We start from the raw sequence: 27,895 nt of genomic DNA, 5'->3' as shown, positions 1-27,895 counted from the left end.
TAGGAAGCAGGGCCCCCACCACCCACCACCCCCCGCCCCATCGCGGCCCCAGCCTCCCTCCCCCGCCCCCTCCCACCCACCACCAGAAACATCCCTCGAGCTCCAGCCTCACCGTCACCGTCTGGCGCGAGACAGGAAGGGGTCGACGGGATCGGGCTCCGCTGTGTGGACACATCGACTCCTGGTCGCTTTAACGTTCCTCTGAGCGGATCGCTGGTCGGTGTTACGGAGAGCTGGACACCGAGAGTTCGGCATGGGGGAGCTCACGGCGTTTCTGCTGTTACTGGTGGCGACCTTGACGCTTTCATCCGAGGTGAGTCGCTACACCCGAGAAAATCTCACATTGTGGGAGTATGGAGGGTCGTGTATCCGCTGCTGCTCCCCGGGCCCGCAGCTGGTTTTTAGCCGGCATCAGTACCAACCACCCGGGCAAAAACGGCTGAAGGCTCGGTTAACAGCAACCACCGAACTGGAATTAAAGACGGCGTGACGAGGCTTTTCCTTGGGCTGCTCTTCTTATTGTTCAGTAAAATGAATTTCAGAAACAGTCTCGGTCATTTTCTTGTCGGAATCAATCGATATTTGATGTTTGGTTGATCGGAACTAGTTAATGATGGAGGTAACGTTACCGCGGCCTGTGTTTGGTGTCAGTGATTGACAGCTCGGCTCTCCATGTTTGACGTGTTTTGGTTTGCCTTTTTGGAGATATTTCCCCCCCCCCAACTCTGTTAAATATCTAAATATGTCTATTATCATTTTATTGCTTAATAGGTACTAGGTTAAGTAGCATAGCTATAATTATCACGTATAACGATATGCGAAGCTAACGTTAGCTAGCTATTTCCAAAAAAGATATTGGCATGGCAACAGCTGTAATGTCGCGTGTGAGTGTGGATCCGTTCCCCATCAGAGCCTCTGTTCCAGGCTAACGAATACAACACGAACAGCTCATCGTGCTTCAACATGGACTCTGCTGCTGTCATGTTTCGATGTTAATGCACATCTAGATATATTCTGTGCTTCAGTGGCTACTTTGACCCAGTTGGTCGTGTCTGCGGGCTGGTGTTCCTGCTGAGGGGAATGGAAAAAAAAAAGGATGCAGTGTTAGCTTGACGCGAGCAAGATGGCGCCGGTGGGAGCAGAGCTCCCCTGCTTGTGCTGGGGCTGCTGCGCTGGACCCCGGAACGGAGCAGCGTTTAGGATCAGCTGGAAGCAGGATGAGCAGGAGCAGGACCGCAACCCTCCGCTGCTACACTTTAAGCTCCTCCGGGGCGCAGTGTGATCTGACCCACTGTGGAGCCTCACAGCAGAGCTGCTGCTGACATTGATTATAAAATATGTTAAAGGTAAAAAAAAAAATAAAAAAAATAAAAATTGAGTTACAGTACATGAAAAAGTGTTCTGAAGCGTAAAAAAGATATTTGTTTACTGGTTTGCTTGTTTTTCGGATTTTTCTTATTTCATAGTGCAAACTAGTGTCTTGATGCTTATTAAACAGTAATTTAATGGTGTAAAACTCTTTCAGGGGAAAATTAAATCTCTCATTTCCAATAATGTAATATACACAAAAAATGACTTATTACATCCAGTTTCAAAACGGCGGTGTATTGTAATTGTCAGTGTTTGTGTGTTCGTCCGTCTGTTCATCCGTTAGTCCACCAAATATCTTTGCAAACATTGCAGATAGAAAGATGAAACAAAAAGCACATTACTCGGGCAGCAAAAGGTATGTAAAAAGATGATGACCTTGACCTTGAGAAAACTAGGTCAAGGTCAAATTTTAAGTCTTGTACACTCAACAAGATTGGAAAGGAAGGTGAAGGAGAAGGCCAGTGTGAGTAACACCATAGATCAAAGCTAGTGCTTTGATCTATAGAAGTAGGTCAGATCACTAGCTTTAATCTTTGACCTATGCAAGTAGGTCAGGGTAAAATTTTGACTGTCTGTGACTGCCTTCTTCTAGTTCAAAAATAAAATTAAATGAAATCAGTGAGTCGTAATAAATTCAAATTGATATGCATCATTAATATAGGAGCAAAATATATAAAACACTTCAACATACAAAACAAAAATAAATAAAACAATTTGTCCTGATATTATTTTTAGCAAAATAATGAATTCTGCATCAGTGGCTACAGTGATCAAACTTTGCTTTAGACAGCTTTTCCAAGTGGGGTTTGAACCTTATTACTGCAACTCTCAGCTCATGGTCATCTTTAGCTGGGACCTGTTCTGATCTTCAGTGCAGAAGAGAAGTGAGGCTCACAAACATAAGATGTTCTAAAGGAAGAAGAACGCCCACAGCCCTCAGCCCTAAGGGTGTTCACTGTCTCACTACACCCAGCCAGAATCCACTCAATGTCCTTGATATGAAACTCAGTCCCAATGCGGAGTCAGATGTGATGGAATCACTGAGGTGGCATCATACCCAGTAATGCCAACAAATTCACGCGAGTTGAATAAATCAGTATTTCCTTCATCAAGTCTCTTGCCCCACATCACAAGCTTTTGAGTGAAAGAGCTGACCTCGTGTGTAACCTGAGGGATCTTTCCTTTGAAGCTGTAGATTTAGTTCACTTAGCTCTCCAAATATTCCACACAGGTAGGTCGATCTCACCGGGAGGTTCTCATAACTAAATCTTTCTGCGACTTTATACTTTCGCTTCTACTCCAAAAATATTCTTGTCTGCCCTCTGAGCTCAAAAACTTGGGACAAGACTTTTCCTCATGACAACCACTATGCTTCAGTGTGAAACAGCTTGATGTTCAGCTCCCATCACCTCACTCAGAGAAGACTCTTGTTCTTAGTGGTCTGGCTTGATTACACCTATAATGTCAGTCTTATGTCATTCAGAGGAACAGTGGTGTGATGCCAGTGCTTCTCTGTGTATAACACAGTGTGTCCACTCAGCCTGAGGTGAGGCCTTCTTCATGAGTGCCCAAAATCCATCTCTCATCCTTTCCATGGTCTGTGCACCATCACTGCAAACACCAATGCAGTTCTCCCACTTTAGTCCACTCCCACTCAGGAAACATTCCAGCATTTTGGATCGCTCCTCAGCGATCCAAAATGCAGTGGCTCTGACATATTTACAAAAAGGGAAGAATAGTTTTTGTTTTTGCAGCACTTGCGTCATCCAGCATAACAGAAACCATGTCTAAAGCTGCAAGCAGTATCAGCTGTGGGTTGTTTTTTTGCACTTCAGTACGCCACCTTATATGAAGCTAACAGTGCTCACTGTTATACTGAAGTAGCATTCATAAAGCAGGATGATTTTTGGGAATCTTGTGCTTGTTTTTGCTGAAAACACTCAGGCGACTTATCGCTGTGATCAGAGTGTAGTGCCTTTAAGTGACGCTTTACTTTATTTGGCTTCATGCTGTCTGCTGCCAACATTTTTAGAGGCAGTAAACACACTGGTCTTTTCTCATTTCCCACCGTAGTCACAGTGAAGTCAAACGCAACTTTGCCATTTTTCCTCATTTTAGCTTTCAGAAAACTGTTTTTTGTCCATCGCCTCTGTCTCTCTCCACCTTTCTTTTTGTCCGTATTAAATATTTTTCCATAGTGACCCTTGAGGGTTTGTTTACTGTACTTCATATCTCCTGCTCTGTGCTGCATATACACAAAAACCCCTTGAGTCTAGTGTTAGCACCTACTGTAGTGGATGTGCAATTAAACTTAATTGTAGTACGGCCAAAAAAAGAAATGTTCCCCGGCGTCACGTGGGTGCAAGATGCCCAAATGAAAACATGGGATTCAAGTTAAATACAACATCAATATTTTTAGTGTTTTTCATCTTGTAATTACTCACAGTTCTGTTTTAGTAGCCTTTGGTTCAACAGACTTCTCTATTTGTTGCTAGAATAGGCTTTATAGTCTTCCCTCTAACACTCGTAGCGTTTTCTTTAATATATAAAATGAAAAATACAACAACGTGGAATGAACTAGTGTTATTTGTCGTTATGCAGGACAGTACAGTTTTATATGTTTAGACCAGATCATAATAAAAAGTTGTCTCAAGGCACTTTCCAGGTGGAGCAGGGTAAGACCTGCTCTTATAGAACCCAACTTGTCCCACATAAGCAAGCACTTAAGTGACCAGACTAAAACGTCCTTTCAAAGGGCAGTAACTTAAATACACATTGATTTTAATGAGTTCATAAAAGAAGCATTCATCCCTCTGACTGACTTACTGCAGTACTACATAGAGAAACACTAGGTATGCATGATTGTTTATGAAAGGAAGTAGAAACACTAAATGGGCCCTTCATAAGCTATAATTACCCCATTCTGGTACAGTTGATTTGAATTGTTCACTTTCCCTTCTTCGTCCAGATGCCTGCTGACGACTCAGTGGGTTTGCTCACGGAGCCCCAGGTTGCCATGTTCTGTGGGAAGCTCAACATGCACATCAATGTGCAGAGTGGCAAATGGGAATCTGACCCCTCCGGCACCAAAAGCTGCATGGGCACCAAAGAGGGAATCCTGCAGTATTGCCAGGAGGTACGTGATCAGCGTGGGAACAAATCAGTGCTGAGTTCATCGCACAGAACGTAAACAACAACCAATGTCTCTTCTCCAGGTTTACCCAGAGCTGCAGATCACCAACGTTGTGGAGGCCAATCAGCCCATCAGCATCCAGAACTGGTGCAAGAAGGGCCGCAAGCAGTGTCGCAGTCAAACGCACATTGTGGTGCCCTACCGCTGCCTGGGTGAGCCGTTTTAACGATGCACATGGATGATACTGAACAGGGGGGGTTTACATCTTCTACCAGTACTGAACAACGGGATCTTTATCCTGCAGTTGGAGAGTTTGTGAGTGACGCCTTGCTCGTTCCTGACAAGTGCAAGTTCCTTCACCAGGAACGCATGGACCAGTGTGAGAGTCACCTGCACTGGCACACTGTGGCCAAAGAGGTGAGGGTGAACATTACGCTTAAGATTATATATTATATTTTATCTGTGTAATGCTTTCGTTGTCATTATATCAACCATATATCTATTCGGCTTCCCTTAATTTCCTTTTCTCCACACTGCTGCCAGGGTAATCTGGTATTTTATTATTGGTCTGATTATACACCTTGGAGACAAGCATCCCCAATTATTTATTTTGCTAACCTCTACTGTATTCATGTAAGAACAGAACTGAATAATGAGATTGGGACTCTTTAACTCCAGTCACTAAGGTTAAATCGTTTAGGGCGTTAGAAGCCACTCAAGTGCTTTAGGAAGTCATTTTTAATGTCTCTTATTAAAATTAGTCCTGTGGAGACCGCTCCATGAATCTCCATGACTACGGGATGCTGTTGCCATGCGGTATCGACCGTTTCCGAGGGGTGGAGTTTGTTTGCTGTCCGTCGGAGGCAGAGCACGAGTCAGACAGCGCCGAGCTGGAAGGGGAGGAGTCAGATGTCTGGTGGGGCGGAGCTGAGGCGGAATACTCCGATAACAGGTATCATCACACATCTGTCACCTGTTCAAGCAGTCTGGACATTTGTACGCACGCACGCACACACACACACACACACACACACACACACACACACACACACACACACACACACACACACACACACACACACACATTGACTGAACTGGCTACTCTCTGTGCAGCATGTCACATCCGTCAGACGCCCAGCCTGCAACGACAGAGGACGATGAAGACGAGGACGAAGAAGCAGACATCCTCGATAGAGATGAAAATGGAGACGGCGATGAAGACGAGGACGAAGTAACCGACGAGCAGGATTTCGATGAGCGTGGTGGTAACGTTGCCATGACAACCACCACCACCACCACCGAATCAATCGAAGAAGTCGTTCGAGGTGAGAAGCGAACAGAAACACGGAGCTCGCTTGTTTTCATGGATTCGTTGTATTTTTATTTCCGTCATTTTCCACTTTTATGTTTTTCATGATGATGCTCACGTTCTGCCTTCACTTTTATTTGACATTTACGTTGCCTGTGTGGACACATCTCAGCTGTGTGTTGGGCTCGTGCTGAGTCAGGCCCCTGTCATGCCATGCTGGAGCGCTGGTACTTCATGCCCAAGAAGCGCCGCTGCGTTCCCTTCTTGTTTGGGGGCTGTGGGGGCAACAGGAATAACTTTGAGTCGGAGGAGTACTGTCTAGCCGTCTGCAGCAGCTCGTGTAAGTCCAAGGGCCGGAGCCGTGTCCGAACCCGGAGCCTGACTCCTGTCCTCAGGCTGCTGCAGATCATTTATCTGTTTCTTCCTCTGTCTCTCACTTTCTGAATGTCTTGTGGCTCTCAACCACTAACCACTCAGGGGCTAATTTTTTGGTTTTGTGTTGAAATTTAAAGGATTATTCTGTAGCAAGATAAAAACATGCTTCATTGGGAAGGACCTTGTTGGCGGCTGAAGTTTCACAAAAAGAAAATCTGGTCCTTTGGCTCATTGGTCAATGATTTTCCAATGACCAGACTAAAACCAGCAGTGTATTAATTGGTTTTTCAGGATATTTGAACATAGTCCTGAACTGATTTCTTTGAGAAGCAAATCCTTAGAAATGAGTCAGAAAAACTAGTATTGCATGAGACAGGAGTAAACAGCGAATTATTTTAATACTGTCACCCATGTTTGTTTGTCTGTTTCTCCACCAAATATCTCAAGAAGTGATCAGTGCATTTATATGACATGTGTTGGGAGGCATCTCCCCACAAGTGTAGTAGGATGTTGATGTGGGTCACACAGATGAACTCTAACCTGTGAGTTCAGGTTAGGGTCAGAGCGTTTACAACATTTGTTTTTCATGATTGCATCATAGTTAAAATATTTATTGGACGGTTCTTAATTTATATTGGATCACCTTATAGTAACAGAGTGGTGGAGATTAATGAATACACTATTATGGAAAACTATACCTTTGATGATTCCAAATGCTATTGCTACTCATGCTAATAGTATGTTTCCAGGGTCAAGGAATTAGATGGTATTGATTAATTCAGCATGAAGTACATCAGAGCAAAGCGACATCATCACTGGGGTGTGTGTTGTGCCCCGGTGTAACAATCGAGCATTTCATTAGGTGTTGGTGGAGGTTTGTGTGTTTTCTAGCTATCCTTGCAGCGATCTTTGTAATGAACGTGGGAGCTCTTAAAGACAAGGCTTTTGTTATATCTGTGTGCTTTACTGCTGTATCCTTGGAGGCATATAGAACAGAAGAATAACCTACATCTATATTCATTCAACATTTTGGTCGTTTCATGGGATTTGTTGACAGTGAAATAAATCATACGCCAAAAATCTATTTGTTGTCAGCCATCAGTAGGCTGACTAACGTTTTAACACTGAAGGAAAGTGAGTGTCACTTCTGGAACGCAGCCACAGTAGTCTAGAAGTCACGTCGAAACCATTTCATTCCTCATTTCATGGTTCTCTGACCAGTAGCACTAACAGACCTGACAGCATGTGGACAAGGTGAACACTGGACCAGGAATGCCGGTGTGTGTGCATGTACTTCTACGTGTGTGTCTGCATGTCTCGCAGCATAGTGGACTGACCCGGTTGCTGGGGATTGCTGAGTTGTTTGCTGTTATTGTTCTAGGTTCATGAGCTGGTTTGTTGTTTCCAGTGAAGCATCACACTCCTCAGTGATGCAGCATCTGCCCTCATCCTGACTCGACACTTTTAATCTTATCTTCATGCTCCCACATTAAGTACTGGGAACCTAATCACCTTTTGTCCTCAGATAACGTGTGTGTTACACCATTACATTGTTTGTGTTATAAGACGTCTGCGTGTGAACCTAACCAACCTGAAACAGTCGTATCAGTTTCATCATGACTGTTGTCTGTGTGTCTTGGAATGCGTTGTGTGTTTCAGATGCACTGAATCATCGTGTGTCTCATATTTACCGTCGTACATCTTTTATTAATTTCTTTATTACCCTCTGAGTCACTCTGTCTCATATACACTGTTATCTCTTTCCTACACTCATTGATTTTTGTCCTGTCTACTCTCCCCCAGTGCCCACCATGGCCCCCAGTCCTCCAGACGCTGTGGATCATTACCTTGAGTCTCCAGGAGACGACAACGAACACGCCGACTTCCAGAAGGCTAAGGAGAGCCTGGAGGCCAAGCATCGTGAAAGGATGTCCCAGGTTTGTGTGTCTGTCTACTTTCACTGTAAACCGACACATTTTGGAAGTTTGTCGTAATGATGAACTCTCCTCCTTTCATCCAGGTGATGAGGGAGTGGGAAGAGGCTGAGAGGCAGGCCAAGAACCTTCCTCGTGCTGACAAGAAAGCTGTCATCCAGGTGGGACATGCAGCTATCCCCACACCTGTGAGGATTTAACTGAAGACAGTGTTGAGGTGATCAGGCAGAAGTGTCCATTTGTCAGTATAGAAGTAAGATATATGATAAATATAATAAAAGGTTAAATAACTGATTATGTACAGCAGGAACAGACTGTTTTTTCACCTTCTATCAATGATTAGGAAAATCTTTTTTTGGACGGTTGATTATTTTCTTTTTTGCCGCTTGCATTGACTTCCAATCAGATAACAGATGTAATAAGATTCGGGTTGCTGCCAACATATTGATCCGCTGGCTACCGTAACTCACAAGCTAACATTGCTCAAGTACACTTTACCACAGTCAGGGACACATCTCCACCACTGTAGTGGGTTGTTTGTCAGTGGGGTTACGAACAGACTGCTTGAAAATCTTTGATCAAATTTCTTTGGTCACTATTGGGAATTAGATTAGAGTTTGTTTTTATTTAAAAAGATTAAAAGGCATTCACTGTGAATCCCAAATCTAACAGTATCAAATATCTAGTACCTCATACCATACTGAGATTTACAGGAGAGTAAAAGTGCAAGTTCAAAACTAATAACTAAAATATAACTGCTACCAAAAAATTTTTCTCCTGAAATAAATTTGATAAAATAAGACACTTCTTGAACAATGACCATTGACTGTATCTGAAAGTGTTTGTTATCAGATGTACTTCTCTGCTGGTTTGACAGCACTTCCAGGAGAGGGTGGAGAATCTGGAGCAGGAGGCGGCCGGAGAGAGGCAGCAGCTGGTGGAAACACACATGGTGCGGGTGGAGGCCCTGATCAACAGCCGCCGACGTCTGGCTCTGGAAAATTACCTCAGTGCCCTCCAGGCCAACCCTCCACGGGTACACACACACACACGGATACGTACACACTCATCACAAAGTATGAGAGATGGTACAGTTGTGTCAATAGAAGGAGAGGAGGATGTTGAGTTAGTGTGGCTGTACAAGCAGCTCATCATGTGACTCGTCACCAGGCTCGTCAGGTGCTGAGTCTGATGAAGAAGTACGTCCGCGCTGAGCAGAAGGACAAGCAGCGCACGCTGAAGCACTACGAGCACGTTCGCACAGTCGATCCAAAGAAGGCCTCGCAGATCCGACCTCAGGTCAGCACCTCACCAGTTAAAACCCATCAGCTGGGCCCAAATCTTTGTTACCTTCTGCAGGACTCCTGTGTTTCTTCACCCTCTGTGTGGACTAAAAATGGAATAAGACTGGAAAAACAAAACTAAACGGGAGTTCCTCTCCTTTCCTGTAGGTTCTGACCCACCTCCATGTGATTGACGAGAGGATGAACCAGTCATTGGGTCTGCTCTATAAGGTGCCTGATGTAGCCAACGAGATCCAAGACCAAGTCTGTAAGTTTCAGCTGTGTGAACAACAGTCTACAAGTGTTTTCTTCTCACCTGTTTGCCTGTCTATGTGCTAAAATGTTACACGTTAGTTTTAGGTTATTACTTGTTAGAATTAAAGTTGTATGTCTTTTTAAGAATTAATGCTAAAAACTCACATTTCTGCATCTCGAATGACAATATTTTCAGATTTCTGTGACCAATGATGTCGAGATTTTGTGACATTTTTCAGCATTTTTAGTCCAAATAATGAATTTGATTTGATCCTGTGATGTACTGCGTTGTTCCAGCACTGCATCGCTTGTCTTCACCTTTAATAATAAACCTGTAGTGATTTCAGTTTGTAGGCATGCTTCTAATCCGTTTCCTTCCTTTCTGTTATCATGACATCATCATCTTCATCCTAGCTGTGATAGTGCAGCGAGTTCAGTCGGAACTTTCTCAGCAGGTCTCCTCGCTGCAGAGCGATGGGAGGGTGAGTCGACCACACACACGCACGCACGCACGCACATATACACAGAAACACAGGTGGATGTGTCTAAAAGACAAAGCTGTGTGACATCACCGCTGTAGAGATGATGGATTTTAATTTTAAGTGAGGTGTTTCGATGATTTCATCTCATGAACGGCTGATGGGATTATATTTTCTTACTAGTATAGGGGGACATCTCCAAATTAATGTTCCTTTCTGTCTGCAGATGGATAACAGGGTGAGTTACGGTAACGATGCTCTGATGCCCGATCAGGCCTACAGCTCAGCTCCTATGGACCTCGATCTGGACGGGCTGGGCTTCATCCACCCTGAGAGCTTCAACCAGCCCAACACAGAGAACCATGGTAACACACAGAGACACAATACTTACAATGTCATAAGATGAAGTCCTACCTGCCAATATAACACAGCAGGAGCTCAGTGAAGTGAAAGTATCACATGCTGGTGACTTACAGTTGGGCGTTACCCTTAAAGTGTGTAGTTGTTGTGAAATGTGACATGAGGGACTATGAGATCAGCTCACTCTGACTTTCTTAAAATTGTCCTCGTGTTTCTTGTGCAGTTGAGCCGGTTGATGCTCGTCCAATCCCAGACAGAGGACTCCCTACGCGACCCGGTGAGTGTCTCTGTGTGTCTACATAAACTACCAACAAGCTCTTCAAGCAAGATAATCCTGTCTGACCTTTAATCCTACCTGCAGTAAAAGGTTTATCAGTACAATCCTCATACAGGGATAACTAAGACATTTACTCTTACTCACGAATGTACTTGAAATCTCACAGATATTACTTATCTGGAGTTTTCTTGGTAGAGGAACTGCACTCTGCACAAAGCTCAAGGGTAGACACATTTTGGGGGGTAACAGTATATATAATTAAGAGGTGAATTACAAATCATTTAAAATCCTGCTACCTACTCTGTCACATTCCTTCCTGACACATTACTGTGCTTCTTTGCACATTAACACCACATTGTGTTGTTTCACACACATGCCGACACTAGCAAAATATTGGCAACTGATTTGCCAAATAAAACTGTATAAATATCCTGGATTTAATAGATCAGTTTAATGTAAACCAATACATAAGTTGAGTAAAATAATGTGATCATTATTTCTGTCACACCTCTAAGCTTCTCTTTTTGCCATTTAATTTTATTAAATAGCAAATAATACAAATTCATTTGAAATAAAAATCCTGTGTGGGAAACAAAAATGCTTCTTTACTGCTGTATATTATTATTTAGTACTTGGTGTGTGTCTTGTCTGTGTTTCAGTATCGGCTCTGAAGCCGGAGGAGATGCCCCAGGTGAGGATGGAGACTGAACAAAGGCAAAGTGCTGGCTACGAAGTTTACCATCAAAAACTGGTGAGAAAACTGAAGATGTTTGGTATCAATATCATGTCACAAAGTGCATGGATGAAAAAGTTGTGTAAATCCATGACTGATTAGTGACAGTCACAGTTTAATAACTCTAGTTTGACTGAGCTCCTTTTTATTTTTTCTATTGCCATTTGTAAAGCAGTCACCAAGGGTAATTTCTTATAAAGGATTCATGCCTTTTTCCATGTTGCGAAAATATAATTTTCACAATTATCGTGCAAATGTAGTGAAATGATTCAACACTACTCATGTCATTAAATCAATTTTTCTGCCGATACAATTCAATAGTTTTATTTCTAATGGCAGGTGTTTTTTGCTGAGGACGTTGGGTCCAATAAAGGGGCCATCATCGGACTAATGGTTGGAGGGGTTGTCATAGCAACTGTCATCGTCATTACCTTGGTGATGCTGAGGAAGAAACAATATACTTCTATCCATCATGGCGTGATTGAGGTAAAGAACATCTTTAGTCGATAAGTGGGGTTTTGTGTCACCAGTGGGTTCAACAGTTTGTTCTCCGACTCGTCCGTGTGATCAGGTGGATGCAGCCGTCACGCCAGAGGAGCGCCACCTGGCCCGGATGCAGCAGAACGGCTACGAGAATCCCACCTACAAATTCTTTGAGCAGATGCAGAACTGAACTGCTCGTCGACACCCCCCACCCCCTCCTGATATGTCCCACCCCTTAGCAGCGGGGTCTGATCCAGCTCTCCTCAGCCCACTCGCCCACTCGAAGGAGAGGAAATCTGCGAACACAGTTTACAATCATTCTACAAACTGGTCAGACAAGGGTTCCCCTTTCCACCTGCACGTTTCATTCAACCACAACGCAAGCGTCACCGTCGATTTGATGAGATTCACTGCAGCTCTGTGCTCACAGCCGACAGCAGAAAACACAACCCAGGCAGTTTAATTCCCCGTCATTGGTTTCATTTCTCCACACATCCCTGCTCTCTGGGGACAGCTGTGCTGTGTGATGACGTAACAGCTCCTAGAGCTGGCAAAAGGAGGCTCCTCCACACACACACACACACACACACTTAAACCCCAAGTGTTTCAGGTTCGTTTTTAAAAAAAAGAAGAAAAAAAAACAACAACATAAAAAATACACACTATCAGAATATCTTAAAGTTAAAAAATATTGAATGTTTTGTTTTCTGATTTTTCATGTATAATATATTCAGACAGAGATTAGCTGTAAGTATATGTAGTGCATGACATATTGATGACAGATGAAGAATACTGTATGTGGAGGTCCTCGGAATCGGACCTCTTAATAGATATTTTAGCGGGATTGTACATTTCTAGTGTCTTCTTTGTGACCTTTGTGATATAAAGAAGAAAAAGATCAATCAGCTTTGTCGTCACTCAGATTTGCTTTAACTGAATCTTGACTTGCTTGTGCTCAACTCCATGCTTCACTGTTGTGTTAGCTGCATGAGCAAAACGCTCTATATGTAATATATGAAGTGTTATAATATCCGAAAGGAAGATGAATTTGTTACTGTTTGAGTTCTATGCACTCTTGTCATATTGGAAGTATCATGATTATCACCAAATATACAGTAATTTCTGTCAAGTCCCTGATGCTAATTTACACCACAGCTGCATATTTAGTTTTTAGCAGAAAGAATGAAGTCAAATGTGAAGAAGGCTTTCTGACAGTGTTCTCACACCTTTATCATTTCAGTTCTCTACTGTAAATATTTTCTTTATGGATGTCCGTCTCACTTTTTTCATCAAACTCCACCTCGTCCTCTTTTCCCTCACTCGTATTTCTATCACCTGTCTGTCACAATTATTATCTCTTTCAGGTTGTGTCAGCAATATTGTACAGTGCAGCACTTGAAAGTATTTGACTATATGAACTGATTATTGGGCTAGAGATCAGATGTTTTCTTGATGGTCCTGTCTGTGCACACATTCCTTTACATAATCGCTCACACATTCTATTTTTCTACATTTTGGGTGTATAAACATGTACAGTGCTTGTGTTGTTTCTTTACCTGCATGTCTGTCAAAGTTCTCGCCGGTCCTTGTGACAAGTTATAGCTGGACCGCGAACAGGAAGGATTACACCAGAATGTGACATGCATATTGTGTGTTTATACCATAGATATACAACACATATCACCTCTTTACATTTTGACATGTATTCACTAACTGAAGCTCTTATCAGGTGGATGTTGTTTGAACTGATCTTCACAGTGGGTGTCTTTGGAGGCTACTGTTTAAAAACGATGCTCTTCGTCTCATTGATTCAGTGACTTTCCTCTGTGTAGTCAAATGAACCATTTGCATAGAGTAAGAAAAAGCTTTCTACACTCACTATAACATCAATAAAATTTTGAATGTACATACACCTTCGTGGAATTTTGTCATTTCAGTTTCTTCTTATGATCGATACAGCGCTGAAAATGTAAAAACTGACATTTTAAAGCTCAAAGATGACATAACTCAAACTTTACAAAAATTGCTTGCCACTTTATTCCCCCTAGTGGACAGAAAATGTCCAAAATGTAGGGAACAAACACTAAATAAAATACAAAACAGGTTCTCTATAAATGCAAAGTATGAAAATACAATTGTCCCTGTGTCTATCAAAAACATGTAGTACCGGTATATACATTTGGAAATAGCCTGACCGACAGACGAGGAACACGAGACAAAGTTTTGGGGTTTCAGTCACACAATCAAACTTTTGGTCACATGCACACAATAATTGCTGCTTCCCATAACAGCACACACACTCAGCATCTCACCCCAAACATGCATTCTCTTGGTTAGAGTCAAAGAAAAGCTAAAAAACTGTTTACCTGCCACCACTTTGCTCGGATTAAACTGTAAAGACGATAACATAACTGTTAAACGACACTGACTGGAGAACAACCTCGTATTCCTGTTCCTTATCAACACGGTTGTTTCAAAAATAAAGAAGAAAACTGAATTGATTTTAAATGGGTGGAGGGTAAAGTTTGCCTTTGGCAACCAGAGTGCGCTGTGATGTGGCAACCTTCAACTTTCTTTGTCTAGCGCCGTGGTGGCGAGTGTCACTGTAGTGATGGGCTGGCCAATGCCGTGCATCTGCATCCGAGCCAGTTTCTTCTGTTCGCACTCGGTCACCAGGTTGTTGAGCTCAGCAGCGCTGTAGCCAATCAGAGTTCTCAGGTCACACACAAACTTGTAGACGAAGCGTTTGCCCTGCACCTTGCTGATCATGTCCCCGTCGTAGTAATACCTAAAGGACAGATCGAAAGTCAGAACCTCAACAATACGAAGACCAGATTAAAAGTTATGATAGTGAATGAAACCAATGATTCTAGCATCTTCATTCAACGTCTTTCTACAGGATAATCTGACACCGGTGGACAAATTAAAGTGGTGTTCCTGAAATTCCAAAAGAGTTGAAATGCTCTGTCAGAGAAATATAAAATAGGATGCCATAATTTCCTGATGTTTAGCGACATATAATCAATTAAATTCTGTTTCACTTCAAATTCTGTAATTTTTTAAAATACAAGTTAATTAAAATCCCTTATTTAAAAATACTGTTGGGAAGAAAAAAGCAGACTAAACCAACCTGAGGGCTCTGCTGAGTTTCTCGTAGTTCATTGTGGGTTTGTTCTTGCGCTGGCCCCATTTTTGAGCCACGAGTTCGGGCTGGTTGAGCTTGAACTCGCCCTCCTCTCCCACCCAGGAGATGCAGTCTCTTGCATCCTTGTCTGTCAGCAGCTCCAGCAGGAATTGCCACAACTGGATCTGACCGTTGTTGCCTACCATGGTATTCAGAGGAAGACGTTATAGTTAGAGAAATGCGTTTCACATAAATGATGGATGCATTGAATTAAAACAGTGTAAGAATGGTGGAATCAAACATTTGTGAAGCACTTGAGGTAAAGCTGATCTTATTACCCAGTTATATTCTCTATCAACCACTAAATGTGACATAAAACTACAAAAATGTTCCATTGCCCAACAGCTTCTTTGACTGATTCAAAGTCTACAACTCAGATTATGTTATAAGAAAGATATACAGTATTTTCTGTACTAGAAGGCGCACCTGGAAGCCTTTAATTTTCTGAAAAACCGACAGTGCGCCTTATAAATGAAAAAGAAAGTTTTCGAATAGGTCGTTTATTAAAGGGTGCGCTTTATAGTCCAGTGTGGCTTATAGTGCGGAAAATATTGTGTGTACTTCTGGCAAACAATATGACTTAAACAAGAAGATTCACAAATCACTTACAAAGCCGGTGCTCACCTTATTTTTGCATCTCTATACAACTAGGTGATTGTGCAACGGAACATTATTAACAGGGCTGTAAAAATAATTCAAACAATGGTGTCAAGCTGCTCTGCCCAGATGGATTTTGGTGCTTCAAGGCTGCTTCCATTAAATCCTGAGCAGCTTATAAGGCATTGATACAAAGAGAACCCCGAGTCCCTTTGTGTAACTGAGTACTACCTGTGCGGTTGCCAGGCGAGCTGCGCTCCTCTCCCCCTGAGATACGGGGAGCTCTGGGGCCTCGGTTCTGCTTCAACACCTTTATGGCCGTGGGGGTGCTGACTTGAGCAGGGATTATCTGCACAGCTGGAGACCCAGATGGAAAGGGTGAAGACGAAGACACCAATCAACAGGAAAAACTGCAAATACTGATGTGATTTAAAGCGTATAGCTCTTATTTATTGAATGTTATGTTCATTCATTCATGAACATGATCCAATTATTCAAACTTGACTGAGTTAAGAGTATCTAGAGGGGCATTTCCATGTGTCATGCAGTTAAAAGATGGTGAAAAATTCTTACTCTTATTGTGAAACACTTACGTTGATCAATGGTAACAGTGGCGTCCCCTCCTGACTGGTCCTGACTTGCCAGTACATCTGTATGAAATATAAGGATGACGGATTTTCAGTTCGGTTTTTAAATCCACAGGCAAACACCCAAACTCTGTACAAGCTAGACCCACTGCAGAAACTCAGAAACAACTTCCTCTGACTTACACTTGCGTAGCAGCTCCAGGTGACTCCAAAGGATTTCTCCGTTGGGCACCTTCTGGAGGAACTGCTCCTGGCTGAATGTGCACAGCTCTCGCCCTGGGATGTGAATGCTGCCTATTTCCATCTCATCAATGTTGAACTCCTTCATGACCCACACAGCCCAGTGGATCACCTGGTCAGCTGTCCACAGCATGGGATCTGAAGAGAGAGAGGAACATCAGACACTAACAACCACAGCAAGTTTTTATCTTTTCTTTTTGCATATGACTTTATTTATTTACTCCTCACCATACGGTATGCCCAGGCGAACTTGCTCTTTGCGGTAGCCTTCCAGCGCCGCGGCCCAGCGTGTAACCTGCTCTGATGTCTCATCAGACAGGCCAGATCGCTCTACAGCAATGAGCTGGCCATCCTCCATCAGGCCTCCCTCCTCTCCTGCTGCGTCTGGGTCGATCACCACCTCCACCGTCTCTACCGGCTTCACTATCTCCAAAATATTCAACTTCTCCTCACCTTGACAAGGGAAAAAAAACCCAAATAAGTTGGTGTATCTTTCTGCAACCGAATCTGGACATCAAATTTAATGTGTGTGTGCTAGTTATCTTCTGTATATTGGAAAATCTTATCAGTACCTGGTTTGGTTATGATCTGCAGGCTAAGCTGCACGGTGCCATCTGTCTTCACACCCTGATCAAAGAGGCTGTGATCAGGGTGAAGCTAAAAAACAAAGCACAACCAATCAGAATCATGTGAGGCACAACTTAATTCAATAAAATCAAACTGTTCAACATTTTAGTTGTTAGGGGGCGTAGTGCCTTGTGAGGGTGTCTCCTGGTGCGGCATGACTGCCGGCCAGACTGCCGGCTTTTTTTCAGCGATCTTGTTTTTAACCAATACTAATATTAATCCACATACAAGGCGCATCAGATTATAAAATGCACTACGAGATTATGAGAAAATTATAGGTTTTTAGGTGCGCCTTATAGGGCGGAAAATACTGTAAATCCAGAATCATACAAAATCTTGATGTGCTCTATGTAAATAGCTACCTGAATGTCCTGTAAACAGATGTCATATGGATCCAGTGATATCTGGATACGGGGCTCCAAAAGCTTCTTCAAATTACCAACTGGCTCATTGATGTCAATATCTTGTTGAATCAAATCTGAGGCTGTTATGGTCTGCTCCTCAACACTAAATGAAAAAGAGGGGAAATTCATTCAAATGTATGTCTGCTTCATGTCCATGAGAATACAATTCAAAGTCCCCCCTGACTTACCCTTCATCCAGGCAAGCCTGTTTTTCTCGTTCATCAATCTCAATCTCTATCATCTCTTCTGTTTCACTTTTAGACATTCTGTTTCATAGAAAGAGCCAAGCTGTAGGAAAGAAAAAAAAATAGCTGCATGAAGAGGTAATGTGATTACCCATGCCAGTTTGTCTGAATTACATTTTCACTTTCCTCAACACTGCTGGGGGAGTGGGGTATTTGTCTTAAGTCACTAGACAGCAACACAGAAGCAGAGACATGATACTGCTGACAGCATGTAGACTTCCTTAGAAATCGCTTCTTTCAAAATGTATTAGAACTTTCCTGCATAGATACTTGTGTGCTTTACATTGGAATTAAATCTCCAATAATAAGTATTTTATGTATACTATGTTAATGCTTAATGACATTTAGAGCTAATTAGAAGATAAGCACACTCTAAATGCTTTCTGGTTTCATAATTAATTCTTTGTGGTTTCAACAAGTTTAAAATCTTTGACAGGCAAGATCTTTCAGTGCTCACAGGGTCACATAAACATCAGGAAAATTATCTGAAACATTTTGTTTCAGTTTGTTTTTGCTGTTTGATACAAAAGTAAAACGATCAAGGGTCCAAAAAGAAGCACATGGCACAGTCACATAAAGTTAGAGACAGTAAAATACCTTTATTTACCTGGCAACATTAAAAAAAAAAAAACAAGACAAAACATTTTCTTATTCCATAACCTAACCAAAAATATATATTAATAATTCTGGTTGAACAGGTGGATTATTATCAAAAACATTATTTAAAAGGGGGCGACTGACTGGGAGCTCTCTTCAAACCCACTAAAAGTCTGCTGGTGATTTATTCCTTCCGGTATCCAGTGCACACTCCTGGATTTCACCATATCTCATAGTAACGAAATAAATAATAAGAATAACAATAAAAAAAATAAAATAAAAATAAAACCGGGGTATTAGTTTGATCGTGAGTTATTTCCCTCTTCCTGTTTCCTGCGCGTCAGTGGGTGCGGGGTCCCCAGTGTAACTCGGGTTCTCACATCCTTCAGGCCTTCAGCCTCGACTCCTCATTGGTCGTCTGGGACACTTCACTCACTGCTCCAAATGCTAACGTTAGCCAACTCGAGGGCGAGGCTTCGACGACTAAAGGCCAACCGATAGGCCATTTCTATATGAAGTATACCAAAAAAAATACAAAATCGCATCATAAGTGTGTGTTTGTGGCGCAACTTCCTCACATTAACTCATTTCGCTGCTCCACAGACAAACAAATTAGCCATAACTTTACAAACGAAAACAAGGCGAGGCAACACATGACCCACGCATTGGTCTCCGCGTGTTGAACAAAGGTTAAAATATTCCATCATGTGTATTCTGTCCCTTAACAAATCTTTCTCAAGTCACAGTTGAACTCGGCAAGTAGAAAAGTTTTGAAACGGAAATAGAATAAACGGAAACAAAACAGCATAGGGCAAATGGAAAGGAGCCGGAAATCCTGGCTAAGGTTTACTGCGCTGCGAGACTTCCGAGAGCAACCTGGACAAACCAGATACAAGCTTCCGAGGAGAAATAGCGAAAACAGAGCGGCTTAATCCACTACGATGATGCTGGATTAGGAATATAAAATGCGAATATTCCCATATACGATGGCTAGCTGCCGTTGGTGGATGTATACGTACCGTGTTTTTGCTGAACGCTGATCTGCACCGCGACAGCTACTCTGATCAGCTTTACTGTTAGCAGTCCGGCTAACACTTTACTGTTTTTAGCTTTCCAAGTTTGTCCACAGGTAGTTAATATCAGTTTATATTCAACAGATCTAAAAACAAAACACCTCCAGGCGTCGACGTGGTGTTAGCATAGCATTAGCGGAAGTACGCCAACGCTCTCAATATGAGCATACTTGAAAATAGGCGGCTAACTAGCAAGCTAAAAAAAAAATAGCGGGAAGAGCCAAAGCACGATGAACAGGCCTCGTACAGAGCGACAATTCACTTTCATTAGCACAAGTAAATGTCGCATAAACATCCATACCTCTTCAAATCCCGGTCTGAACAGCTGTTGGGGTGTATTCAGCTCAACTGTAGTGGATAAGCGGCCAAAATTCAGACAAACGAGACGTATAATGCAAGTTTTGGTCAACAACACACACCGGAGGGGCGGAGACTAACTGGCAGGACAGTGAACGATACCCTAAAACTTAGCACCGCAACGTTTGGGATTCATCATAACGGGGATTTAAGCGCCCACATGTGTGTGTGTTTGTGTACAACAATTTAATTGGTGTTTTCGTGACACTGGTTTGCTTTAAAAATCACTGTTGTGGTCCATTAAAATTTACTAAACACACTTAAAGACAATTTCTTCCTCAATTTAAAGTTATTTTAAAGCATCATGCATGCATATCATGCATTTCTCTCCCGTCTTTTTTAATTCAAAGATCAACTAATACCTAATACTTGGTGATAAGGGGCCCCTACCGTGTCACAGATACATTGAACCTAGTGGGGGGGTGCCAGACATGGAGCCCAGAGGCAGCAACCCTTTGTCCTCTCTTTAATTCAGCTTCGTTTTTCACGGCTAATGGTTTAAAAATGTTTTTGTGTCTATGTACATGGAGAAACGGATATGGGATGGTTATATTTTTGGACATAGTTATAGTTTTTTACATTCTTATGTGCTTCTAAAGGTTAAGCATAACAAGATATGATATTAAATGCCATGTTAGCAGTGGCAAAACATGTACGATACGTATAATTTATTCTTCATTGAAAATATTATAACCTTCACTTAAACTGTAGCCCCCTCAAATACTCACAGTACAATTATCTTGGTAATCTGGACAATTAGACATACTGTTGTAACTTATCAGAAATTGTATCTAAGGACTTTGTTTTAATAAGAGCCCTTTAAAACAGACCCCAACTGTACAGAAACATTGCTTCTTTACCCAGAACTTCAAGTGTCTGTGTTATAATTCACACTTGTAACTAATAATTTACTGTATCGTTAATATAGTGCCATTAAAACAAAGATAGTTTTTAAGGCCATTAGAGTTTAAATTTTTTGTGGATTCAATTTCGAGGTATTTGTTCTAATGAATTGATATACTTTCTGAGCACATAAAGCATTTTGTTTGAATCGTTTTGTTGTAGGTTAATCAATGAAAGCGACTCTTATTTCGAAAGCCATCACCAAAGGGCGAAATTACAAATGTTATTAAAGTATTACCGGTTTCCTTCAAAATAAAGTCTTGTGCTCTCAATTAATGACAGTTTTCACAGTAACTTTATAGAACTTTGATGTTTGTGCAGTAACCAAATACATTAAAAAATGAACCACTGTACAAGGTTTGGCTTGTGTGACTTCTGATGTCCATAATTTACCTGCAGTTTAAATGATGTGCAAGAATAAAGTAGGCTAAAAAGAGTCTGCACATTTTTTAGCAAACCATAGTAGCATATACACAATTACTGTAAACAAATCAGGCACCACTTCTAGAAAACTACACATGGTGTAGTGTGCTGTAGTATGACAGCCTATGAGCTTACAAGAACAGATGTTGCTGGGATCTTGTTTTTAACCATTAACAATACAATAGACATGCTCAGATCTAAAGTGCCATTTCATCTGGTTTTCTCCCAATATTAAAAGTTATACATTCACAGTTTAAAAAAAAAAGCATGATCAGGATTACCATGATTAGCATAGTCATGCCATTCACAAGGAGGCCAGGATATTCACCAGAGATATCACCAATGTAGTGAATGCTCATCATTCTACAGTATTGTGTGTCAGTGTTATGTAGCCAGAAGCAGATTCAGACTGACAACCCTTGTGAACATGCTGAAAATACAAGAAACTATTGGAGACATGGGAGACCTAATCCGACCTAACCCGATGAGATGATATTGCGTGCTAAGGCTTGTGTGTGTGTGTGTGTGTGTGTGTGTGTGTGTGTGTGTGTGTGTGTGTGTGTGTGTGTGTGTGTGTGTGTGTGTGTGTGTGTGTGTGTACTGATATCCTCTGCAGACTCTGCTGTGCGCCTGATTTATATGAGATGTCATTTGAGAGAATAAGATTAGGAGTTTGTTCCAATCCATGAGGATTACTGTTATACGATAATCAATGTTGATGGGAAACACAGGAATGACTGATTATTGAAAAAGTTAAACATTGCAGTTGTGATGCATGAGAAATCAAATGTTGCTTCAACTTTTGGTACTATTTTTGTTATAATTATTTTTGTTATAATCATGCCAAGATACTATTTATAAGTTAATAAGGGAAAAAACTGTTAATTTTAAACAAACTCCTCAAGCAACAAGCACTTAGTGCGTAAATTACGTTATACTGCATTTTATTGTGAAGGAGTTCGGCGGAAGTGTTGATTCAACTGCTGGCGGTGAACACAAGCGGACCACGATCAGGCCAAGATGGCAGAGTACCTGGCATCCATTTTTGGGACAGAGAAAGATAAGTGAGTAATTAATTTCCATTTAGTGAGTTGTTGAATATTTATAAAACCAGATATTTATTCCAAGGTCTGCTGTGACGAGTAATACTTCACAGAGGAGTATTTTTTGATGAATTAATAACGTTAATATTGCATTAGCTTTAGCTTCAGCTATAGCTAGTGCTAGCAAGTAAGCTAACATTTATGCCGCGCCGCGTTGCTAGCTCCCGGTCAGGAACGATGCTATCCTAGTCAGAAACGAGGGTCTGTTTCAGTGATATTTTCTCCAATAAGTCGTTAATCTGAACAGATTGAGCTAAAGCGATATGTGAACGCAACATCTAGATTGGAGTTAGTCAGAGTTCGGTGCTCCATGAATCCCACGGAAGCCTTTGTGGCTGAGGGAAGTCAACAATTAGACACAACGAACTGGGTTAAGCATCATCTTACTATGTCGGTTAATAGCTCCGGTTATGTAGCCCCAATGCGGCCTGTTATAAACCCACTGGAAAGTAGAATCAGAACGAGATTGATGAAGGAGACCTAGCACGTGTGCATTCATTGATCAATATTGCTGTAACAACGTTATGCTTCATCCTTTGTCTCTTTCAACTCTCACACTCAAACTTCACAATTATTCTAAATAATTTCTACAGTATTCATTCCCTAATTAATATATTGATCACCCGTATTATAAAAGAATAAAACTTTCTGAGTTCACTTTTTTTTATGGGAATCTCAAAATACAGTCAAACGATGTAAAATGATTTGTTTGACTGTTCATCTACGATTTTGTTGGGAGTAATTTTAATATCAGAATAACAAACTAAAATATCTTTTTCATTAACTTTTAATGCTTATCATGCTTTTATGAGTCAGAAAAAAAGAACAAAAACGACATCACAATCTGCATGAGTGCTGTATATGCACCGCCTTTTCTTCCTCCACGTCTTCTTCACTGTCAGGTCTACAACTGTGATATCAGTCCTCCAGAAACTGGTTACACTCATATGTCTGGTTTTTGTGTACCGTCTGCACACTATCTGTGTAAGGTTGTGGGGCTCAGACTCCATCATACCTCAGATTATTCCTCAGTGACATGATCGGTCTCAGCAGTCGGTCAGAATCTGTGTCTGAGGCGCGGCAAGCAGATATAATCAAAGGAGACACACCACTGGGGAATGGGGACATGTTATGTGGACTGACCTGTCACCAGTAGGGACACGCTTATACTACAGATTGATCTTGATAAAGGAGTTGAGAATTGTTGAAAATCTTAAGAAATGTACCTTAAATAATGTGTGAAGAACACATTGAGGTAACGGTCGTCAGTAGAAACCAGAACCATGACGCCACTCGGAGCTGGATTCAAAATCACAGTGAAAGTCATTGTAAAAAAATCTTATTCCAAGCTGATGCAACGTGTGTGAACTTCATCATAGTGACTCGTGACATGACTCTGATGTGTATGGCCCCTACTTGCCCGTTTAAACTCCTGATATCAACATCTGAGCATGACCATCGGTGGATGGTGTCCAAGAGATGTCCTCCCAGACTGTAACTCCTAAACAGTCTGATAACTCCAGACTGTTTATACCTATCACACGAGCTTAGCGGGAACCTGCTGGGATCTTTGAGGAGAGCAGGGTGCCAGCGGTGGACGTGACTGACTGCTGACAGTGGAGCAGTCATTCCATTGTCTATTAGTGAAAGGCTTGATGGACCTCGGGCTAAGGGAGCGCTCACTTCATTTATATATTCAGAACACCTTATAAATTTACTTATGAATGACCAGTGACACGGTTCTTTGTTCCTGGAAAAAATTGGTTGGTAGAAGTTGACGAGCAGAACAAACCTGTATCTTATCCTAATCAGGTGTCTGAAAATGGTTAATGTACAAATAACTTAAACTTATTTTGGGTTTCGTATTTACGTTGATGTAGGAACCACAGCTTGATTAACACTGTCAGAAGCCTGCCAGACTAATGACATACTCCCAGAGAAAGTATTCGTATTCGGATGCTAGCTTTTATAAAAAACACTCATTTTGTTCTCCTTTTTCCCTCCAGGGTCAACTGCTCTTTTTATTTTAAAATTGGTGCCTGTCGTCATGGTGACCGCTGCTCAAGATTACATAATAAGCCGACATTCAGCCAGGTAAAGTCTAAAATTGTCTTAGTATACATAAAATAATAAGATAATTAAGTACCGGTAATTCCAATAGCAGTTATATAAATATTGTGAAAGATGCAGAACATGTTTTACTTTCAATGCAAGACAAATAGATTTTATATTTAACTCGATGTTTGCAGTAGATGTTTGATCAGTGAGGATGGAATGTCTTTTTGTGTCGGTACATTTCAAATATAACTTGACAGGCTGTATTATTGGTTCCATCTGATTGTCATATTTGCTTGTGGACCACGACATAAAAATGTTGAAATGATTCGTTTCTCATGACAAATATTAAAAGTTCTGAACTTCAATCCTCTTAAACAAATCACCTCCAGAATGTTTTTTGTTGTTTTTGTTGTTGTTTACAGACAATTGCCCTCCTGAACATTTACCGGAACCCTCAGAACAGCGCTCAGTCTGCCGATGGTCTGACCTGTGAGTGTTAAATGTCCCGTAGAAGTCAAATGTCTGGTGATGACAGAATTCATCCTGACATCCATCCACGGCTTTTGTTTTACGTTTCTTGATCTCCTGTTGTAGGTGCCATCAGTGACATGGAGATGCAGGAGCACTATGATGAGTTTTTTGAGGTAACTGGTGTTATGATTGTTGTCTTTAGTTTGTTGTGTCTGCATTGAACTCAATTCTCTGGAAAAACTTTCACATGTCCTTCCTCACAATCTGCTGAAGTTAGAAGGGTAGCATGGATCAGATTGATATCAATAAAGTGATAATTTAAATGATAAATTTAATAAATGATAAAGACACTCAAATCTCATTGATGATAAATACAAAACTACTAATATTTTCTCCAAAAACTTAGATTGCTGCAAAACTTTTAAGACCCATGCGTAATTAAACCTAGCACAAAGAGAGCATGAGAGAGATTGAAAGTAAGAACTGTTATTGTTAAAAAAAAACCTCATTCTGGAATTCAACTGTCATTTAATTTCCAAAACCAAACTGAGAAATACAATATCATGTTTCATTTTTATGTCTTTGTAGGAGGTCTTCACAGAAATGGAAGAAAAGTATGGAGAGGTGGAGGAGATGAACGTGTGTGACAACCTCGGGGACCATCTTGTGGGAAACGTGTACGTCAAGGTGGGTGTCACTCGGTAAATCAGTGAATGTGCTGCTGTCCTGCGATCGTGTCCGACCTGCCGCTGGTGATTTCAGCCTTCAGCTCCTGTCTCTGTCGTTTGCTGATCGTCTGTAGTTCCGTCACGAAGAGGATGCAGAGAAGGCCGTGATCGACCTGAACAACCGGTGGTTTAACGGACAGCCCATCCACGCCGAGCTCTCCCCCGTCACAGACTTCAGAGAAGCCTGCTGCCGCCAGTATGAGATGGGGTGAGTCCTACGTGACAGTAGACGGCCTCGGAAGGTTACCTTACTGAAGCTACCAATTCCTAAGAGCAATACCAGGTTATCGGTATGTGCTGACGCAGATTCTGGTCTCTAAATGAGGTGTGTTCATGTACGTTAATGCTTTGCTGCGTTGAGGCAGCAGGAAGCCACTGAAACACGGAACAGAATGAGCAAAAGTAGCTGTCTTTTTTTAAAGGACGTGTTTTTTCTGATGATGTTGGTTGATGATGATAGTTTTTAAGTTAAAGGCAATCGATGCGGCTGTTGAAGTAGGAAAACTTCGCATCACTGATATTGAGACTGTGTAAAAAATTCTTTCTTTGTTGCCAGTCTAACACCTCACATGTGGTTCTTCTGTCATGCTGTTTGTTTTCTTCACCTCCCTGCTCTCATTGCAGAGAATGCACTCGTGGTGGCTTCTGTAACTTCATGCACCTGAAGCCTATTTCACGCGAGCTGAGGAGAGAGCTCTACGGGCGCCGGAGGAAGGGGTACAAACAGTTATGTTTGGCCACCAAAGCATGTAAAAAGGAAGTTGTGTTGTAGCCGTTTCTCAACCCTTCCTGTTTACATCCACAGACGCCACAGGTCTCGATCCCGATCAAGAGAGAGGAGATCTCGCTCCAGGGACAGGGGTCGAGGAGGCGGAGGGGGCCGCGACCATGAGAGACGCCGCTCCAGAGATCGAGAACGTTCAGGAAGATTCTGAACCACGAGTCATGAATACTTGTTCATCCATCCCCAGTTCTTTGTTCTTTGTTTTGTTCTTTTTTTTTAGTTTGTACCCTTCCAGATCCACTGTAGGACAATTGAAAGGTACCACCAGAGTTTGAAGCTGTGACAGCATTGAAGAACTTTGCTTTTTTTTTTTTTTATTTCTGAAAGTGATTTTGACCTTCATTAAATTGAAACTTTTTACTTAACGTGACTGATTGGTGAATATTTCTTGTTTCCTACGATGAGACAACACTTGTCTTGACTTGGACTTCGTCTTTGTGATATAAAATTTGATGTTCGTGTTAGTTATGGTGAGAAAACATCTGTGATAAGCTTCCGAAGTATAATTCAGTCACTGAATATTTAGAAAATATTTCTAAATAAAGTTCTTTTCTCACATCCTTTGAATATAAAATCCACAAATATTACATCATAGGTTGTTAAGGCTTGATCAGTTATTAATAGGAGAATCATGTTGAGTCCAAGAGGTATTTTGTGCCCTTCCCTGCAATATTCACAATAAATGTTCAAACTCACATTGTAAATCTAAATGAAACCTTTCCCAGCTGAACATCGTGACATGTGGTGCAGGCTGTAGAGTGAGGTCATCAGAGGATCAATACATCATCAAACATGGATCACAAAGTCCAGTGACAGGACTTAGTAGACGCAGCTGCACTTGCAAAGGACTATTATAATTACAACATAAATCTAGATTTATACAACTGTAAAAGTCCAACAATTTGTCACATCGCCGGATAATTCTAGAGAACGTATGGAATCAAAAATTAAAATGTTATTGTAAATATAAATTCTGACATAAGTTTCTATAGTCCAGCATCCTTTAGTATTTCATGATGCGAAGCGCCCCCTGCCGGTCAGGAGTCGATAAACACTGAATACTGATCACTGGTGTTTGAGGTACAGTACTTTATATTCATTTTTGCTTTGTGTAGTGTTTATTTTCACAGGGCCGGTGCATAATTGAAGGTAATTGTATTAGTTAAACTGAACAAAACCCTCTTAGGCTCTTTAAGATCGGTTGACAGGTGTATCTGCAATGATGAGACAAATTGTATTTCAAACAAGTTTAAGCATCGACATAAGTGAAACTAAAAGTTATCCAAATTACAGAAATTACAATGCCCACTTTTACAGTAATGATGTTTTTAACCTTTGTTTTAAAAAAAAAAACTTTTTAAAACAATGTCTTAATACACAGGTGTATTTCTCTCAGATTGCATTACAGGTCAGCATGGAATTCTTTCATTAATACAGACCCAATATTAGAAACGCTCCATTTAGCGTTGTTTTCTGTAAGAACAGGACAAACATGTTCATAATAAACAGAATATAAACCAAT

The 27,895-nt window shown here is 41.4% G+C and overlaps 3 protein-coding genes across 7 annotated transcripts; 2 read left to right on the top strand and 1 right to left on the bottom strand.

The window, feature by feature from the left end:
- The first annotated feature begins 92 nt into the window (after positions 1 to 92).
- Positions 93 to 13,898, top strand: appb (amyloid beta (A4) precursor protein b). 2 transcript variants are annotated; one of them, XM_068328525.1, is made up of 18 exons: positions 93 to 313; positions 4,340 to 4,507; positions 4,587 to 4,716; positions 4,809 to 4,921; positions 5,266 to 5,456; positions 5,618 to 5,829; positions 5,986 to 6,153; positions 7,992 to 8,125; positions 8,209 to 8,283; positions 9,000 to 9,158; positions 9,293 to 9,421; positions 9,574 to 9,673; positions 10,075 to 10,142; positions 10,366 to 10,504; positions 10,723 to 10,776; positions 11,436 to 11,527; positions 11,849 to 11,995; positions 12,081 to 13,898. In XM_068328525.1, the coding sequence occupies exons 1-18, from the start codon at positions 254 to 256 to the stop codon at positions 12,180 to 12,182; spliced, it is 2,241 nt and encodes a 746-aa protein (XP_068184626.1). In that variant the 5' UTR covers positions 93 to 253; the 3' UTR covers positions 12,183 to 13,898. The 2 variants fall into 2 exon arrangements, with proteins under 2 accessions (XP_068184626.1, XP_068184627.1); XM_068328526.1 differs by lacking the exon at positions 5,986 to 6,153 and having other exon boundaries at positions 94 to 313.
- Positions 13,899 to 14,005: 107 nt separating this feature from the next.
- gabpa (GA binding protein transcription factor subunit alpha) lies at positions 14,006 to 20,077 on the bottom strand. 3 transcript variants are annotated; one of them, XM_068328527.1, is made up of 10 exons: positions 19,848 to 20,077; positions 17,820 to 17,919; positions 17,590 to 17,734; positions 17,173 to 17,257; positions 16,829 to 17,053; positions 16,544 to 16,738; positions 16,367 to 16,423; positions 16,005 to 16,130; positions 15,123 to 15,315; positions 14,006 to 14,780 (listed from the first exon to the last, which is right to left on the bottom strand). In XM_068328527.1, the coding sequence occupies exons 2-10, from the start codon at positions 17,894 to 17,896 to the stop codon at positions 14,558 to 14,560; spliced, it is 1,326 nt and encodes a 441-aa protein (XP_068184628.1). In that variant the 5' UTR covers positions 17,897 to 17,919; positions 19,848 to 20,077; the 3' UTR covers positions 14,006 to 14,557. The 3 variants fall into 3 exon arrangements, with proteins under 3 accessions (XP_068184628.1, XP_068184630.1, XP_068184629.1); XM_068328529.1 differs by lacking the exon at positions 19,848 to 20,077 and adding an exon at positions 19,493 to 19,821; XM_068328528.1 differs by lacking the exon at positions 19,848 to 20,077 and adding an exon at positions 18,484 to 19,248.
- A 2,125-nt stretch (positions 20,078 to 22,202) lies between these two features.
- Positions 22,203 to 26,902, top strand: u2af1 (U2 small nuclear RNA auxiliary factor 1). Of its 2 annotated transcripts, none has more exons than XM_068329365.1 (8): positions 22,203 to 22,293; positions 24,339 to 24,426; positions 24,813 to 24,879; positions 24,985 to 25,034; positions 25,450 to 25,548; positions 25,664 to 25,797; positions 26,214 to 26,306; positions 26,395 to 26,902. In XM_068329365.1, the coding sequence occupies exons 1-8, from the start codon at positions 22,250 to 22,252 to the stop codon at positions 26,522 to 26,524; spliced, it is 705 nt and encodes a 234-aa protein (XP_068185466.1). In that variant the 5' UTR covers positions 22,203 to 22,249; the 3' UTR covers positions 26,525 to 26,902. The 2 variants fall into 2 exon arrangements, with proteins under 2 accessions (XP_068185466.1, XP_068185465.1); XM_068329364.1 differs by having other exon boundaries at positions 26,214 to 26,315; positions 26,395 to 26,900.
- Positions 26,903 to 27,895: the final 993 nt, after the last annotated feature.

The sequence above is a fragment of the Antennarius striatus genome, chromosome 12 (assembly GCF_040054535.1).
Source record: "Antennarius striatus isolate MH-2024 chromosome 12, ASM4005453v1, whole genome shotgun sequence".
In the NCBI taxonomy this organism is placed as follows: Eukaryota; Metazoa; Chordata; class Actinopteri; order Lophiiformes; family Antennariidae; genus Antennarius; species Antennarius striatus.
This window is presented reverse-complemented; position numbering and strand designations above follow the sequence as displayed.